The 19,907-nt window shown below is 43.0% G+C and overlaps 1 protein-coding gene across 1 annotated transcript in view; it reads right to left on the bottom strand.

The window, feature by feature from the left end:
• Positions 1-13,150, bottom strand: part of LOC147611575 (protein TAB2 homolog, chloroplastic-like) — a 67,884-nt gene extending 54,734 nt beyond the window's left edge. Inside the window, exon 1 of the mRNA XM_086784660.1 lies at positions 12,262-13,150. Within this exon, the coding sequence (XP_086640786.1) occupies positions 12,262-12,839 (578 nt within the window). The 5' untranslated portion in view covers positions 12,840-13,150. The remainder of the gene's footprint in view (positions 1-12,261) is intronic.
• Between the last annotated feature and the right edge of the window lie 6,757 nt (positions 13,151-19,907).

Consider the following 19,907-nt stretch of genomic DNA (forward strand, 5'->3'; position numbering starts at 1 on the left):
ATCATCGCATAGATCTTGTGCCAGGTAGTTCTCCACCTAACAAACCCGCATACCGAGTGAGCGCTGCACAACAAGAAGAGATTATGAAGCATGTAAATGAGCTTTTAGAGAAAGGTTTGGTTCAACCCAGTTCCTCACCTTATTACTCTCCTGTGCTTCTTGTTCAAAAGAAGGACGGCTCATTCCGCATGTGTGGACTATAGAGCTTTAAACAAGCTTACCATCAAGAACAGATTCCCAATTCCGCGTATTGATGATATTTTGGACATTCAGGACAGCCTTTGGACTACATGAATTTTTGGTAATGCCTTTTGGTCTCACCAATGCTCCTGCTACGTTTAATCGCATGATGGATAGGATATTCCGACCCCATCGCAAATTCACAGGAGTATTCTTTGATGATATCTTGGTTTTCTCCAAGAATGAGCAGGAACACAGAACTCATCTGGTCACAGTGTTCGAAGAGTTGCGGAAGCATAAACTTTTCATTAATGCCAAGAAAAGTGAGTTTTTCCTTTCAGAGATTCATTATCTGGGTCATATTGTATCCAAAGATGGAGTTACAATGGATCCTGCAAAGATAGAGACCATTCGGAATTGGCCCGAATTGCAAAACGTACATCAAGTACGTAGTTTTCTGGGATTATGTTCGTATTATAGGCGTTTCATAAGGCATTATGCTATGATTGCCACTCCTCTACATGATCTCACAAAGAAGAAAATCACTTTCAAATGGACTTCAAAAGAACAGGATGCTTTCTTGCAGCTCAAGCATGCTATGATATGTGGTCCAGTATTGATTGTTCCTGACTTAGTCATTCGTAGTTGAATGTGATGCTTGTGGTGATTGTATAGGAGCTGTCCTAAATCAAGAAGGGCATGCAGTTGCATACGAGAGTCGTCATTTGCATGATGCTGAGCTTTATATGGATATCTATGAGAAAGAGCTCTTGGCTGTAATTCATGCCTTAAAGATATGAAAACATTATCTTCTTGGGACTGAATTAGTAGTCAAGACAGATCATCAAAGCTTGAGATATTTTCTATCTCAAACAAAGCTTTCAGAGAAGCAGATGAGAATGGCAAACTTTCTTTCCATGTTTCATTTTCAAATTGTGCATACTCCAGGAAAGAAAAATGTGGTGGCCGATGCATTATCCAGGAGGCCTTATGTAGCTGCAGTCTCAGTGGCCTCTCATGGAGACTTATGTGCTATGCGAGAATTATATCATTTAGATGCTGACTTTTGCCATATATGGACTGATTTGATGGCTGGTCATTCACATGCCTCTTATGTTATCAACGAGGGTTATCTTATGAAGGATAATTGCCTATGTGTGGTGATGGATTTGCGTCCAAAGGTTATGGTGGAATGTCACGCTCCACCTTATGCTGGTCATAGAGGTATTATGCCCACTACACGCATGATTCAAAGATATTTCTTTTGGCCAACCATGCGTAAAGACATTGAGGCTTATGTACGTGCATGTGTTACTTGCCAAAAGGTGTAATTTGACAGGCAAAAACCTCCAGGTTTGCTTCAGTCATTGCCTATTCCCTCGCAACCTTGGGAAAGTATTACTATGGATTTTATTATGGACTTGCCTAGATCCCAACATGGGAATGATGCTATTTGGACCATTGTGGACAGATTTAGCAATCAAGCATCATGGTATGCCTAAATCCATTGTTGGGGATAGAGATCCCAAGACTACAAGCCTCTTTTGGAGGGCTTTATTTGATAATATGGGTACTAAACTTGAGTTTTCATCAGCTTATCATCCCCAAACGGATGGCCAAAGTGAAGCTGCAAATTCAGCCGTGTTGGATTTATTGAAGTGTTATGTGGCAGATCAAAAGACTGCATGGGAGAAGTATCTTCCACTTGTTGAGTTTGCCTACAACAATACAATCCATGCCTCCACGGGAAAGGCTCCGTTTGAGATTATTTATGGCAGAGTGGTATTGCCACCCATCCTTCGTACAAAGGATGAGATTTTTGCAGCTGATGAATATGTTCGTGACTTGGATGTAGCCTTTGGTCAGGTACGGACAGCCATTGCAAGGTCACAAGATAAGCATAAAATGGCTGCTGACAAGCATAGAAGACACATGCAAGTCAAAGAAGGTGATTGGGTTTTGCTGAAATTTGAGAAGGCTCGGCTTCGGAAGAGGCTAGGACAAGAAGGATCATATCCTAAGCTTTCTCCTCGCTATTATGGACCCTTCAGGGTGATTCACAAGATCAATGAAGTGTCCTACAGGCTTGCTTTGCCTAGTCACTGGAAGATTCACAATGCATTTCATGCGAGTCAATTTCGGAAATATGTGGGGCCAGATCCTGACAAGCTTGTCACTTAAGATCCGCCAGAGATTGATGAGCTTGAGGAGATCCTCAAGCCAGAACAGATTGTTTTTCACAAGGAGCCAAAGCTACCTGTGAAACTGCAGGGAAGCTTTCCAGGAGATACCTTGTGAAGTTTAAGAATTATTTGCCTATTGATGCAAAGTGGATAAATGAGGATTATTTTGTTGATTACCCACAGTTGTTGCAGGCATATCTTGAGGCTTTTCAGTTGAGGACAACTCTTTAGAAGCCCGGGGGGATGTCACCAATTGGCCGACCATTTGGTCCATCTCCAGTTTTTGTGTCTCGTTCACTTGAGGCCATGCCAGTGTCTCATGTGAAGAGGCCAATATTTTGCTGACATGAACGGGAGCCAGACTGGTGCCACCCGTGTGTTAGCAGGATGGTGTCGTATGGACGGGACCCAGACTGGTGCCACCCGTGTATGACCTGGACTGTGTTCGACCCATGGGATTGTCACGCCATGGAAGAGCCAGTATTCGTGCCGTGTTTTGCCTATGGGACTGTCACTCCATAGGGAGGCTCGTGCCTGGAACTGTGTCTTACCTATGGGACTGTCACTCCATAGGAAGACCAGGATTTATGTTTTACGTCGTGCCATTTTTGTGCTGACAGATATTTTGTACTTGTTCCATGAACGGGCGATATGTCCATGATACTATTTGCACATGCACTCATGTTCTGCATGTTTGAAACTGTTTTCGCATGACTTGTATTTTTGTGTTTGCTTGCTTGACGTGTTACTTACTGAGCGGGGACGCCTGCCAGTGAGTCATGAAGTTTGCTTTGTCTTCTGACGAGTTTGTTGCATGTGAACAGGTGGTAAGTGTATTGCACATGTTGGTTTAATATTTTATATTCTAACCTTTTGTTTTATAAGGTTATATGTTCACTCACTTAAAAGTGGGCACCCACTTAGGGGCCAAGGTGGGGAGCCACACTTGACTTGTGTGTGTGGGGGGGTGGGTGCATGGTCACCTACCCACACCACCATGGAACTGGCCGCCCACATGCAAACGTGGGGAGCCAGCCAAATCACTATGGTATTACTCCACTCCAACCCTTACAAAAGGAAGCCACCACCTCCATCGTAGAAAAAAATCAGCGATCGTTTCTTCCATCTTCGTGAAGATCAGCCAGCGACCATCTTCTGTGCATGTCCTCAAGCGACACCATCCCTCTGCTGGCGACTGAATTTGTTGCAGGTGGCTGCGTTGAATCACCAGCAGGCTGCCTTCCCTTCGCCATGCAACCTAGAAGGCAGCTGTGTGTGTGTGTGTGTGCCTCCAGACAGGCAGCCAAACAGGCTGCGCTGCCTACCACAGCAGGCGGCTGTGCACTATCTTCAGAGGCGGCGTGTACCATCTCTTGCAGGCTGTGCGCTGCCTCCTGCAGGCGCCAGTGTCTTCTCCAACAACCAACGCTTCTGCAATCCCTCTGCTGGCTGCGCTAGTCCTTCAGCTGGCAGCTGTTCACTCTGCACTACAGGCGGCGCAGGCTGCAGCCAGACGCCTCCTGTCCATACAGATGCGCTTCATCACCTCAACAGTCGGTGACTCTCCTTCTGTCCAGCAGGCTGCAAGTGACCGTGCGCCTCCATCTCCTCCACCAGGCTGCCTTTTCTCCACTACAGCCAGGCGACTATATTGGTTGCTCTTCCACACCTCTTTAGGCTGAGCCACCTTCTCCTATACATCTGGTGGCTGTGTTCCTACAGCGAGGCGTTACTTCTCCTAAGGCGGCTGCTCCATCTCCTTTTTGTAAGAGATTGCACTTGTTTTTCATTGGCGGCTACAAGAGGACTTTACACCTCCTAGGTGGCTACACCTTCTACACAGACACATCCGGATATTGGTCTTCAATCTACAAGTAAGTGAATTTTCAGATTTAAGTAAAGTACTTTGTGATAAATCTGATAAGGGATTCTCTCCACGGCAACACCCGTTCGGTGCCGGGTAGTCCAAGCTCTTGGAGAACCACGGTCCAAAGGTGCTGAGATCGGGAGAGCCAGGCGTTAGTATGGGAGCGCCTGTTTGTGCGTGGTCCTGGAACACCAGTGGGGCGCTCTCCGCGGAGTCTAGTGAAAGCACAGGACCGTAGAGATTGGACCACGCTAGTGGTCGTTGTTGCAGCTACAACAAAAAAGGCCACCAAGCGTAAGAAGAGCTCTCAACGAACTACTTTTTCATGTGCCAGGCTGATCACAGAATGTGAACATAAAATCAGATGAATCTTGACCATCCTCAAATAGGAAATCAAAGGACGAGATGTGGGGATATGGCAAGCACTACACGCATGGAGACTAAATTTTGCACACCATGCCACAACACTGAAGATCCTCCAAAGCTCAACAAGATCAGCTTGGAGAGATTGGGAACGTGCAGGGAGAAACTCTGCCAGTCTTCATCTTCTAAGGCAGACTCTATCGTAGCAAAAGTGCTTCTCTTATTGGGGGGAGATTCTCTTGGATATGTGCCTTTTCATGGCAAAGGGGGTTCATGTCACGTGCACCCTGTTAGAATTGTGCATCTCAGTGTTACGAGGTTTACCCTATTTGTTGGGTATTTAATCTGTTTTCTCCTATTTTAGGATGTCTTGAGTAGTCGGCCAGCTCTTCCTGGAGTCAGCCAACCTCCTTGCTTCACTATAAAAGGGGCCTCTCATATTCACTTGTATTCATCCATTCCCTTGCACATTGTTCAACATCTCTTGCTGGCTATTGCCATTGTAAAGCCTATTGCTATTATAAAAGGTGATCTTGTCCACAAGCTCTCTCTACTCTCGCTCTTGTTCAATTTATGCTTCCGCGTGTGCATTCTCCAACACACCCATGCGTGGTACTGCGTCAGGTCAATGCCAGGTCAGTCCTCTTAACGCACTTTAGAGAATTCAGCAAGTAGTCCTCCTGTAGGTGCATGTAGATGTAAGCCTTAGTAGTATGCATCAGAGCCATGTTAGTTGCATTCATATAGCAGGGGCCAGCCCCAAGGAGGGGACAGCCTTGCTATGGGTATTAAATACCTTAGCCATCATGTAGACCCAATCGGCAGCCCTTGTGAGGGCCTAGGCAGCAATCGGCCAGGCCAGACTGCAATTGGCCAACAAACAAACAAGCCCACGACCAACAGCCAACATTTAATGCTGATCAAATTAGTCATGGGTGGCAAGTGATTCAAAACAAGCCAACAGCCTTAAAACCAGCCAAAAGCACCCATACGGACATATAAAAAGGTGAGCCACCTCGGTCCATAAATCATCAGATAAAAATCGGAGTCATCAACCACAATCAAGCATGTGTGCTTAGGCCTCCAGCCTTTGCATACTTTTTTGAGGGTATTAAATAGCTTATATATATGCTCTTATTTCACTTATGAAAGCGTAAGTTAAGACCTACTAAACCAAGAGATGGCGGAACAATTAGGAGACTTTTCCATCATGTGACTGTAAGAGCAAATCTTTTAGAGACTCTCCTTTAGATTTATGTGTTAATTGAAAAACTATGACCATAGGGAAAAACTATGACCATAGGGTTGTCTTCTTCATTGAGTTGTCTTCTTCAAGTTTGAGGGACACATGCCATATATTTATGAAGATACTCTTACAAGATTCAATGAAATTATGCCATAGATTCTATCCATTTTCAGAAACAAAAATACTCAATTTGACATCAGTCTAGTTTGTGGTAAGTTAAATTATAAGGGGACAATCCCAATGAGAACTATTAAAGGATGAATTAGTGATCTTCCAAAGTTTATGACATGTGCAAGTTCATCTCCCTTTGACCTAGTTTGTATTGGAGATAATAGAAGACGTGATAGAAATTATTATCATGTCCTTTTTGTCTACATGTGAGTTTGCATAAAACTCTGCTAACACCAAGTACATGATCATATATCCTACTTTGAAAGGTTGTATGTCATGTGCATCGGCAATGCCATGGACCTTCTCAAGACTAAATCCAGAAGGGGCAAGCAGATAAAGACTATGAACCAGTAGAAGATGGACATGGAGCAGGACTTGGAGCAAAGCATGGATCAGAAGGGCTGTCGGCTGCATGGAGGATGACGTCAGCAGTACCAGAAGGCTGTCGGCTGCAGGACAGAGGGTGCTGGCAGCAGGCGCATCCAAGAGATCCAGTCGGCTGCATTTAATTGCATTTAATGAATCAAGAACTGGCCGACCAGCAGTCGGCCAGTTTCCTACATGCTCCAAGGCCTATAAAAAGGCACCCTTGCTCCTTGTTTTACTTATTCTCTCCCTCTAGGGGATTGGATCACTAGGGGTCCCATAGGGGACAGATTTTAGGGTTTATCACCTTTTTATGAAGGCAGCCCATGGCTGCAAAGACATGTACCCTTTTTGTACAATAGATATACTGAAATTCCAGCACTTCTCACTCTCTCTCTATACTCTCTCTCTACCTGCGTTTTTGCATCAGATGGTGCGTTTTTGCATCAGAAGGTTTCCAAGAGTGTTTAGGGCTGAAAGAAGACTACCCAGAGCTTCCGCGTGTTACATTGTACAAACCCAAAGTCCTACTTAGTTTAGAGACCTTCTTGATGGCCTTAAGCAATCATTATGACCTTTCCCCAGTAATGCCATTTGACATTAACTCACCTATGTCTTGGATTTTAAATCTAAGAGTTACAGTTAAATAGTTAAACTTGCTGTGTAAGACCACAAGAGTTCTCCCAAGCGCATGTTGCAACCCTAGGTATAAAGGACTTGAAGAAAAGTACTTCAGAGAAAATACAGTCGTTGGTGCGAAGCTTTCTTCCCCCCACGAGGTAAAACAAACCCCAATTATGCAACAATGGCATGGGGATGGTGTGAAACCACCCCCATGAGGGCCAGGAAGGCCCTGGCTGAACCCACCAGCCATGGAGGGGCTGTAGGACAGCCCCAAGGGCATGCCAAGGGGCAGCCGACAGTCCAAGAAGCAGTTATTGGGCTGTAGGGCAGGTATGGGGCAGCCCATCCAGGCTGCCCAGCCCCAGAACTGGTTGCAAAATAGGGCCCAACCCATCCAGAATCAGGTGCATAGGGAATAATGCGCAGCATTTAAGGTGATTTTTCTAGCATTTAATGCTGTTATCTCAGTCGTGGGAGACATTTAGAACTGGCCGCCTGTTTATCTACTGGCCGACTGCTGTTGGGAAGTAGTATAAATAGTGGAGGCCACAATCCCATTATTTCATCTCATTTTTCACCAAGAGCTCAAGCATACAAGGGCTAGACAAGGCCAAGAAGTTGCTAAGCAAAGGGGTGGAGGACTGCAGGTCAAGGGCAGGGATTTCCCAGCCAAGAAAGGTCAAGATTTCTGTATTTTCTTTTCAGATTCACATCATTCTAATAAAGCATACACCATCCGTGGTGGGGGCCCTACAGAGGGTATTTGGGACCCAATACTGTGTCCTCTCCATCTCTCCCTCTCTCTCTCTCTATTTTTTGCACATCTTCTTTCAGTTTTGTGCGTTAATTCCGTCATGAAAAGAGTGCCGTTATTCTGAGCATTGAAGTTACCGATCTTCTCTGAAGCTTCCGCATGTTACATGGAGTGAGAGTGCCAGACTTATTTCTCAAGAATGAAGACCAAGACAGTGTTCAGAGACAGGGCAGGAACGGAATGGCGACTTGAAACAGATGCATAGATCTTACTCAAAGTTAGAGTGGATTTGGGACCAGGCCGGGCATTCAATGAAAAGGTTGCCAGAGTGGGAAGGATGACAGAGGGACTCCGGGAATAGAATGGGATGATGACAGTCATCCAAGAAGCAAATTGGATTCCCGTCATCAAGTGTAGCAGAGGGGGATGTCATGTGCACACACATGTACATGCTAATCTCAGAGGCTAATCCTGGAGGCAACATGATAAAGACTCACTAGAACTAGATGTTTTGGAGCATGGAGTGCAAGTTTAGGCAAGGGATGGACTGGAGTGGACTCAGGGACCTGTCGGCTACATGGAGAAACAAGAAAAGACTGTGTCAGCTGCATCAGGCAGGCCAGAATTGGCATTTAATGTATTTGGGTCCAGTCGGCTGGCCGACCACCAGTCGGCTAGATCTTTGGCTGTCCAAGACCTATAAAAGGTAGGTTTTGCTCATTGTTTTACTCATTCAACTCCTCGTTGAGTTGGGTCTAGACATAGACTAGGATTAGGGTTTGTTTACCTTTTCAAGAAGGCAGCCCATGGCTGCAAGGGATTATGTGTCTTTTTGTATCATATGAAATACTGACTTTCCAGCCATCTCTCTCTCTCTCTCTCTCTCTCTCTCTCTCTCTCTCTCTCTTTCTCTCTCTCTCTACTCTCCCTTCTATCTGCATTTTTGCATCAGCATGTTCTAAGTGGTGTTTAGGGCTGAAAGAAGACTCTCAGAGCTTCCGCATGTAACATTGGTATCAGAGCATCAGGCTCAACAAGGCTAAACACTGATTCAGTCCCATATGAAGGTGTATAGGTACAAGGTACAGGAAAGTGCACAGGTACGAAGCCCAAGGCAAGGAACACGAGACCAGGAAGAGCTCCCAGCAGGTTGGTTGGTGGTGTTCCACAAAGCCCAAAGGGGATGGCAGTCCTGTGAGCCAGGAAAGGCTTTCGGGCAACAGTTCCAAGGGAGGATGATCCTCCATGGGGTGGAGTGAGAGTGCCAGACTCATTTCTCAGGAATGAAGACCAAGACGGTGTTCAGAGACAGGTCACGCAATGGGGACTGGATGGAACAGATGCATAGATCTTACTCAAAGTTAGAGTGGATTTGGGACCAGGCCGGGCATTCAATGAAAAGGTTGCCAGAGTAGGAAGGATGACAGAGGGACTCCAAGAATAGAATGGGATGATGACAGTCATCCAAGAAGCAGATTGGATTCCCGTCATCAAGTTTAGCAGAGGGGGATGTCATGTGCACACACATGTACATGCTAATCTCAAGGGCTAATCCTGGAGGCAACATGATAAAGACTCACTAGAACCAGATGTTTTGGAGCATGGAGTGCAAGTTTAGGCAAGGGATGGACTGGAGTGGACTCACGGACCTGTCGGCTGCATGGAGAAACAAGAAAAGACTGTGTCGGCTGCATCAGGCATGTCGGAATTGGCATTTAATGTATTTGGGTCCAGTCGGCCAGATCTCTGGCTGTCCAAGACCTATATAAAAGGCAGGTTTTGCTCATTGTTTTACTCATTCAACTCCTTGTTGAGTTGGGTCTAGACATAGACTAGGATTAGGGTTTGTTTACCTTTTCCAGAAGGAAGCCCATGGCTGCAAGGGATTATGTACCTTTTTGTATCATATGAAATACTGAATTTCCAGCCATGAAATACTGAATTTCCAGCCATCTGTCTCTCTCTCTACTCTCCCTTCTGTCTGCGTTTTTGCATCAGCATGTTCTAAGTGGTGTTTAGGGCTGAAAGAAGACTCTCAAAGCTTCCGCATGTAACACCAATTGTACTTGGAAACTACATAGAAACCAATGTCGACCACCATCTTTAATGGATTTTTGGATCGACAATCCCAAATCTAGATTGTTGACCCCAAAATTGTCAGATTTTGATCACCAATCCCAACTACAACAAAAGGGGACCCATAGCATCATTTTAGCAAGTCAAAAAATGACACTGCAAATGATGCTCCTAGCATATCGCGCTACGTCAACGGTAGCGTCATTATTTGTGGACGCAAAGCATTAGCAAAAATGATGCTAAGCATCAGTAAAAGTTGACACAAAGCATCAACCTAGTGTTCAGGTCATAACACACAAGGCCCCCAATCAACGCTCAAATTGAAACCCATCCACACAAGACCTGTCTTGAGACAGTTTGAAGGTTAAGTAGCATCCCCCAAACCATAGAGGTTAAGTACAAAGGATAGTACATCATTGTGACTCCGCAACATCTCCCAAACCATAGAGGTTAATGATAAGTACATTATGTACAATACATGATTGTTGGGACCGAGGGAGGGGAGGGGGGGGGAGAGGGAGAGGGGGAGGGGGAGGGGGAGGGGAGGGAGGAAGGCAAGGGAGGGAGGGATGGTTTTGTAAGAAAACACAATAGCGGAAGCAAGATCTTCATAATACAAAGCATTTAATTGCAAAAAGAGGTGGAAAGAAAACAATATTACTGCTTGCAAAATTCGATTACAAACTAATGGATATCCACCCACCGTATGCTCAAGGTAAGGAGCTTTGATAGCAATCTAGACAGACTCTAAACAGAGGATGTCTTGCTTACAAGAGTGCTTGAACACAATGAACTTGATGACGAACAAAGGCTGCCAAACTAGTCTATATATAATGCCAAGGGTCGGCATGAACGTAGGTCGGCCAAGTCCAAAATGACCAACCGACCATAAAATCCAATAGGGACCATAGACTACAACTAGTCTCGTTAAGATATTGTGCAGCTCCCACGACTATCTTAGACCATCTGGACCCTCAAACGAGCCTCACAACCTAAGAATAGTGTGTCCTTGGTTTATTGTCCAGCACTCACTAATGTTGTCACATAGCCCACACAAGTGTGCATCCTACTTCGCAGAGTGCCAAGTCTACATAAGCGTCTCCTAACCTTCTAGCCACATTTGGCCACGATCCGGTGTCTAAACTAAGAACTATCGGGTGCTTGGGTGCTCATCACAACGGCTACTCCTCACATAGGGAGCCTTACAAAACAGAGCACATACGTCACCCGCAATAACAACAAGAGTATTGAGCAAGTGCTTTTTCCAACAAGTTTGCCCTATTTCTAGTCCTTTGTAACATGCATATAATCTGCATCATTTGCATGTGTCATATGCATAATGTTCGGAGTTAGCAACTACCTTTTACAATGTTGTCAGAGCTTTGGTCACTCACTTGCAAGAGTGGAGGCAAGTTAAACCTTGGAGATCTAATCTATTTGCTTGGATTTATTTTTCAGCAGTTTTCTTTGCTTTAGTTTTCTTTGCTTTTTTCTTTTCACAGCTGACGAGCTAATTGCTTCAGCATAGATTGTCTGCTTGCTTAACTAACATGGCCACAAAAGTTACCAAACAAACTCTACAAAGAGTATTATCGCTGACACTCATGACCAAAGACTACACTCTAGGTCTCTAGTGTTCCTAGTTGCATCTGTCATCTGTCATCAGGTTTTAACCCCCTATTCTTGACACACACAATTCAGATAGTTTGGCATTCAATTGCTAGTGTTAGCCTTCTCTATCAGTGCATGAGGGATTGCCGATAAATACAGTTGGAGTCATTTTGTCTTATTCAAAATGACCGGCCTGCTCATCGCTTAAAGGCCAAAAATTTTCTCTAAGTATTGGTGCCCCTTGCATACCAAGGATGCAAGACGGTTTACATGCATATATTCAGCATACCAACATACGCATTGGGATGATTCACCCTAGGCTCATGCTACCCACTACATTACATTGACCAATATTCCCCAGATCCCTGGGTGCCTTAAGCCACTTTTTCTAACATCAAAAGCATAAGCCTACATGTATGATGGGCTTGACCTTGAACCATGGTGGCCCCTATGGTGCAGAATAGCCACTACTGGAAGGCTTATCACACAGGACCAAACAAGGTCCTATATATATCCACAGCCTGCATGCTGGATGTAATTTGATGCACTGCATGTGTCTCATGGTCTTCTGTTCGACCTTGATAGACTCTCTCTCAAGTGTTAGCGCGGTAACACATTGGGCTCCTGATCAAGAGATCCCAAGTTAAAGTCCCATTTCATGTACTGTTGTACCAATATATGGATCACATGTGATCAGCTGGCTTGGCTATTACCTTAAGTTTCTCTCTCTCTCTCTCTCTCTCTCTCTCTCTCTCTCTCTCTCTCTCTCACACACATGAAGTTACAGTTAAAACAAGCATTATTGCAATGGCAAATTCACCTGAAGAAACGGATTTTCTGAGGTTTAGGAAGCCCCAGCTGCATGACAGAAAGCAATGCATCCTTGAGGGTGAGACTGTTAATCACATTGTTGGGGTAGAATCTGGCAAACTGCAAGTTCCTGCTGCTGTCGCAGATAAGAAGTTCCCAGACTCGCTTGCCGCGAGCATCTAAGATCGGACGAGAGCAGAAATCCAGCTCCCACTCTCTGATAGAGCTCAAATCTGTACCAGGGACAATGACAGGCTCTTGGACGACATCTTCTTCCTGCACACCAGAGAAAGGCTGCGCTACACTCAATGATGCTACAATGCGGTGTTTCCGCTTTTGGTGACCGTCTCTTGCAGAACTTCCAAATGGAGATTGGTCTGTGGCATCTCTTCTTCCTTCTCCTGCTGATGATGCTGCTGTTGCTGCATCTACAGGACAGGCAGACCAACGAGGTACGGTTTTGTTGCATGAGGTTGCAGAAAAATGGACTCTGTTGGGCCAAGGGGAAGTGGGGGTGGGCAAAGAAGAGCTTCCATGGCCATTCCAAGCTGGGGCTAATGAAGCCCTTGCTCCAACAGCCAGGCTCATGATGTATCAATGGCCGAAACCCGAGGGCAAAACCTCTCTGTGAAGAGATGGAACAATCTCTGTCGATGTCAAGGAGACCGTATGCATACAACACTAGCGAATGCAGAGGGGGGGCTCTGTTCTTATCTTGGACACAGAGAAAACCAACAACACTGGCATACCTCCGCCCCTCTGCAAGGACCAAGACAAACCTGTGTAAGAAACTGCCTATTACTTCCTACCTCGTTGGCTCCTTGAATGTGCACTTCCCATAACTTGTGGCGCTCCACAATCCTTCGGATCTTTTAATTTATATTTTTTAAATTATCCATTTCAATTCCCTCCTTCAGTTCATGTTTGATGTACACTCTACCATGGGCATTAATAAATTCATACCCTAGCGTATCCTAAGGTATGGTAGTACAAATGCATTTATACTATATATAATATAAACGCATCTAGTACTATATATAGTATAAACACATTTATACTTTATATCAAAGATATCATGTATATAAAAGAACCAAAAAGGTGTTGTATTGGTTGTTTATCAGTGTGATAGATTCTATAATTGTGCATATACAAGACGATGCACAAGGAGGCTTGAGACACCTCGGTGAAGATGTATAGTACCAAGCTCAAAAGATGCAACTAAAGCAGGAGTTGCGTAATGTGACCAAAGGGAAGCTGAGTATAAATGATGACTCCGTGGGTCTGTAGATGCCCTTGCTTCTATTGGATCACCAATAGTAGATGATGATGATATGGTGTCCATGACCTTGAATGGTATTGGCAAAGAGTAAATCTAGTTTTCTATCTCCATTGGAGTTCGAGATAACCTTTTTTATTTTTAGTAACTGATTCATCTCCTTGTCTCTGAGGCGATGAATATTGGATCACCAATATTCATCATCTACTATTGGATCACCAATAGTAGATGATGATGATATGGTGTCCATGACCTTGAATGGTATTGGCAAAGAGTAAATCTAGTTTTCTATCTCCATTGGAGTTCGAGATAACCTTTTTTATTTTTAGTAACTGATTCATCTCCTTGTCTCTGAGGCGATGAATATTAGAGGAAGTTCATAATTTGGAAATGCACAAGAATAGGCCTTCTACTCAAATACATGTAGAGGTAGATATAGGTTGTCATCTCTAGAAGACTAGATGATAGTAGGTTTGGAAATTAAAACCAGCAGAGCAACAACGATGACAATAAGAAAATCAATCTCATACAAGTGGAAGAGACCACTCTAGAGGCAAGGAGGCACAGAGACCACTCTAGAGGCAAGGAGGCAGAGAGGCCGAGAAAGTTGGCAGAAATCAAAATACAAATAGCATAGAGTGTTATTACTGTGGCATACCAGGACACATCATAAATGACTGCTATTATAAAAAGTAAAATGATATCAAAAGTGAAAAGTTGCAGCAAGGTAACTATGCATCATCAACATTCTCAATTCCACTATAGCAAATGTATCAAGATTAAGAGATATTTGGTATGTAGATTCTGGCACCCCATTGTCTATACAAGATGGTAAAATTAAGAACTTCGCATATGTACTTCATGTTCCAAATGTTATTGAACAAATGGTTGAGTATAGTCTGGTTGAGGTTTAATTTCTTAATGATGTTTTGTGGAAGACTTTGAAAATCATTGCCGCTCGGTTGCAAAGGGTAACAAAAATGGCAAGATGTTTACTTTGGATGTTAATATGCCTAAGGTGAAGACAGCCATGTTTGCGCATAGGACATTGGTCATGTGATATGCAGCCAACCGAAGTCTATGTAGGCCAAAAATATTGTTACAGGTTTGCCGAAGTTCAAAGTTAATGGTATACACAAAGTATATAAAGCATGCTAGCTTGCTAAGCAAGCCAAACATGATTTCCTACATGAAAAGCATGTCAGTGCAAGACCATTAGATGTTACACATTCCAATGTATGGGGACCCCGACCAAGACCATAACAATGTTACTACTATGTTACATTCATTGATCACACTAGGAATGTGTATGTAAACAAAATCATGTGTATTATTTGCCTTGAGCTCACATTTTATTAGTTGTATTAGTCCATTTTGCATTGGTTTAAAGAGACACTACATCCTTTGCAAATGTGGAGGTCCACTATGTTTCTAGATGTTACATTAGCTCATGGATCTCCCACATTAAATATGGTTGTGTCATGGGAGATTACTTTAGCTCATGGATCTCCCATTAGATATGGTTGTGTCATGGGAGATTACATTGAGATATGGTTGTGTCATGGGAGATTACATTGAGATATAGGGTGTGATCTTTCTATTGCCAAATAAGAACGATGTGTACGATGCCAAGATACATGAGTTCTTCTTATCGATTGTGGCCTCGACAAAGGAATTCATCAAGATGGGAAGAAAGCTGAAGTGAGTAGTGGATTTTGATATTCCTGACGAGTGATGAAAACATGTAGAATAGAAGAGGGATTTCACCATGGAATAGATTGAGTGGTGAGTAGCATGTCATGACTGTTGTTGCAGCATCAAGCCTAGAAAATAGTGGGTGTAACACCTAGTGGATTGTTGCCTAGATAGTTGCCTAGATGCAATAAATTTTGATAATAACTTTATAGGCACCCCATCCATAAAAAACTCTTTAGTCAAAATAAAACCAAGTGTCAAAAGTCAAGATACTAGGAAAATAGAAGAGCCCAAGAACACACAAAAGACATTGCTAAGGTAGTGATCAAAGGGCTAGAAGAAGTGTGGAAAGCTTCTCCTAGGGAGATGGGCCATCCACATTTAGCTATAAAGTGGGAAATGAATTGGTACACTATATACAGGAGCAACACACAGTGCATGAGTGCCCGGTCTTGAGAGGAAGGGGGAACCAATGGTGTGGATATTGTAGAAGATATGTAAATCATGAATCATCCAACTACTACCATGCACAAGAAATGGCTAGAATGATGGGAACTCCTACACTACCACCCAATAGGTCCTCATCCATTACCTTTACTAGCCCCCCCACCACAGCTGGACCGAATGCTATACATGTAGCAATGAAATCCATGTTATATCTAGAAACCCATGCAGAGCATTGGAGGTTCCAACCAACACCACCAAGAATCATGCCGACAAGGCTAGTAGAATCTAAACTTTTTTTAGATGAACCCCCTAGTGCATCAAAATTTTACATTGACTATACAGACTCAATCCTTAAAAGCCCACCCAAAAGTGAATATTATTCAGGACAGCCAAGACCAGTGATGTGGAACACACAATACCTTAATGATGCAAATAGCATCAGGAGCCTACATGCTGCAGGACATTAATGGCCCAAGGAGAGTTCCTCTTGATTATTTAAATGTCAAGATCCTAGCTGAATCCCCCATAAAGGTAGATCTAGAAGCGACGAACAAAAACAAATACGCCACCCTTGGATAGATGGTGCATTTGGTGTGGCATTAGTGATTGCTCGCATAAGCACACAACTTCAAATCTATCTACCATCGCATCCTAGCCACCACTAGCAAGCCTTGGAATAGTGCGTGCCATAAGTTGACCGTCTTCAGATAAAGAACAGGAAGAAGCGATAATTGTGATAAGGCATAGGCTTAACAAAAGCAAAATCACGCAAGTCCTCAATCTACAACCTAAGCATCAAAAACTTCCAAAAGTGTTAAAAAGAAACAAAGTAAGGACCATAGCAAGGGAAAAGCTACATTGCTTCCTCGGAGCCATAAAGTACCCAATCAACCATTGGGACCACAAAAAGGCTTGGTGGTAAGGAGACACGAATAAGAAACCCAAAGGACCATCCACGTTATGTTGAGATCAAACATTCGCTTGATTCAGTAAGTCAAATAACCTTGGATGAAGAGAGCCCTAGAATATACCCTCTTGAACTATTTTTGGTGCTATATATAAGAACTATTTTTGGTGCATATTTTTTTGACACAAAGCATGAGGCGTATCCCGATTGAAATAATGGGTGAAATTTATAATATCTATAGTCCTTGATGAGTTGAAGATCCTTGCAAATTTCTTTAGACATACGACCACCTCAGGTTGCCCAAATTATTCATCATAGAAAACAAAGGCCCCTCTATCCAAATGTATTCACATACACTAAAGGGTGTAATCTCCTCTCACATACTCACACATTCTCTCACACTAATTAATTATGAAATCAAATGCTCGATGCTATGATTCCAACGATGAACTTTTGAGTTTGTATGAGGGAGATGAATAAATTAAGCTCGTTGTATTTAATACTATAAAACTGTTGACTGTTATTAATACTTAATCTCCCATTAATTGTGCCTACTTAAACTAGCCAATTACATCAAATTAAAGCTACTACTTAAAGAAAATGGGAGGGAGAGGGAGAGCTCGAGTTCCTTGCAAGCAAACATACACACACACACACACATATAAAAGAGAGCAAGACACAACAAATAGATGGATGGCTTAATTTTCTTCCATCTTCTTCTCTTCTCTATACAACTATAAACTAAAGAGATAAGAGTACATACTATAAGGGAAATTACTCTCCTACTATAACATATGATGGTTGCTTCACAGTGTAAATCCGCCGACTATATGAGCTGACACTATAACTATGACATACTCTAGTAAACCAAATGTGGCTGTCACACACCCTATCGTCCATAACATGTCCAAGCCATACTGCCTCTATAACAACAAAATGCCACGGCATGATCTCACCACCTCCATACATGAGAATTACTACAGCTTACCCAAGGCAAACAAAAGCCCCAAGTAGAGGTTACAAACAAAGATAAGGGCAAAGGAAAGATGGAAGAACATAAGAATACCTTTCTAGCATAGCCCTTAAATGCCTCTTTCATCATTAAACTCAAAAGAAAGGAAACCCAAAATTCAAACCGCTAACCCTAAGGAGGACCCATGGTGGCCTGGCATTGACACATGGAAACATGGTGGCCTGGCGCATTGACACATGGAAACATCCCTCCCACCGAATGCGATCAAACAGAAGATGAACAGCCATCACAAGAGAAAACTTCCAAAAGTGTTAAAAAGAAACAAAGTAAGGACCATAGCAAGGGAAAAGCTACATTACTTCCTCAGAGCCATAAAGTACCCAATCAACCATTAGGACCACAAAAAGTCTTGGTGGTAAGGAGACAAGAGTAAGAAACCCAAAGGACCATCCACGTTATGTTGAGATCAAAGATTTGCTTGATTTAGTAAGTCAAATAACCTTAGATGAAGAGAGCCCTAGAATATACCCTCTCGAACTATTTTTGGTGCTATATATAATAATCTCAAGAAGCAGAGCAAATGCATATTTTTTAACACAGGGCGTATCCCGATATCTTGGAATTGGGTCAGCATAACGACCTGGATAACTTTCTGATTGAAATAAAAAATGGGCCACCTACTAGGAATGACAAAAAATCAAGTGGGGCTGATAAAAAGCAAGACCCAAGGAAGCCAAGCAAAGAAAAGGATCAAGATGCCTCTAAGAAAGACAAGGACAACGGCCTAGAACAAAAGCATGTAGTTGAGACTAAAGAACTAGAGGGCACAACAGATTATAGACAGCAAGGCAAACAAAAGCCCCAAGTAGAGGTTACAAACAAAGATAAGGGCAAAGGAAAGATGGAAGAACAGGAAAATACCTTTCTAGCATAGCCCTTAAATGCCTCTTTCATCATTAAACTCAAAAGAAAGGAAACCCAAAATTCAAACCGCTAACCCTAAGGAGGACCCATGGTGGCCTGGTGCATTGACACATGGAAACATCCCTCCCACCGAATGCAATCAAACAGAAGATGAACAGCCATCACAAGAGAAAAGTTCCAAAAGTGTTAAAAAGAAACAAAGTAAGGACCATAGCAAGGGAAAAGCTACATTACTTCCTCGGAGCCATAAAGTACCCAATCAACCATTGGGACCACAAAAAGTCCTGGTGGTAAGGAGACAAGAGTAAGAAACCCAAAGGACCATCCATGTTATGTTGAGATCAAATATTTGCTTGATTCAGTAAGTCGAATAACTTTCGATGAAGAGAGCCCTATAATATACCCTCTTGACTATTTTTGCTGTTATATATAAGAATCTATAAGAAGCAGAGAAAATGCATATTTTTTTGACACAGAGCACGGAGCGTATCCCAATTGAAATAAAAAAGGGGCCACCTACTAGGAATGACAAAAAATCAAATGGGGCTGATAAGAAGCAGGACCCAAGGAGGCCAAGTAAAGAAAAGGATCAAGATGCCTCTAAGAAAGACAAGGAGAGCGGCCTAGAAAAAAAGCATGTAGATGAGACTAAAGAACTAGAGGGCACAACAGATTATAGACAGCAAGGCACACAAAATCCCGAAGTAGAGGATACAAACAAAGATAAGGGCAAAGGAAAGATGGAAGAATAGGAAAATACCTTTCTAGCATAGCCCTTAAATGCCTCTTTCATCATTAAACTCAAAAGAAAAGAAACCCAAAATTCAAACCGCTAACCCTAAGGAGGACCCATGGTGGGCTGGCATTGATACATGGAAACATCCCTCCCACCGATTGGGATCAAACAGAACTTATACATCCATCACAAGAGAAAAGTTCCAAAAGTGTTAAAAAGAAACAAAGTAAGGAACATAGCAAGGGGAAAGCTACATTACTTCCTCGGAGCCATAAAGTACCCCATCAACCATTGGGACCACAAAAAGTCTTGGTGGTAATAAGGAGACAAGAGTAAGAAACCCAAAGGACCATCCACGTTATGTTGAGATAAAAGATTTGCTTGATTTATTAAATCAAATAATCTTGCACAAAGAGAGCCCTAGAATATACCCTCTTGAACTATTTTTGGTGCTATATATAAACATCTACAAGAAGCAGATGGAGAAGTAGAGCAAATGCATATTTTTTAACACAGAGCATGGGGTGTATACCGATATCTTGGAATTGGGTTAGCATAACGACCTGGATAACTTGCTGATTGAAATAAAAAATGGGCCACCTACTAGGAATGACAAAAAATCAAGTGGGGCTGATAAAAAGCAGAAGCTGAGGAAGCCAAGCAAAGAAAAGGATCAAGATGCCTCTAAGAAAGACAAG

Source organism: Cibotium barometz, chromosome 47 (genome assembly GCF_041138505.1).
Source record: "Cibotium barometz isolate CiBa-2024 chromosome 47, ASM4113850v1, whole genome shotgun sequence".
NCBI classification, from domain to species: Eukaryota; Viridiplantae; Streptophyta; class Polypodiopsida; order Cyatheales; family Cibotiaceae; genus Cibotium; species Cibotium barometz.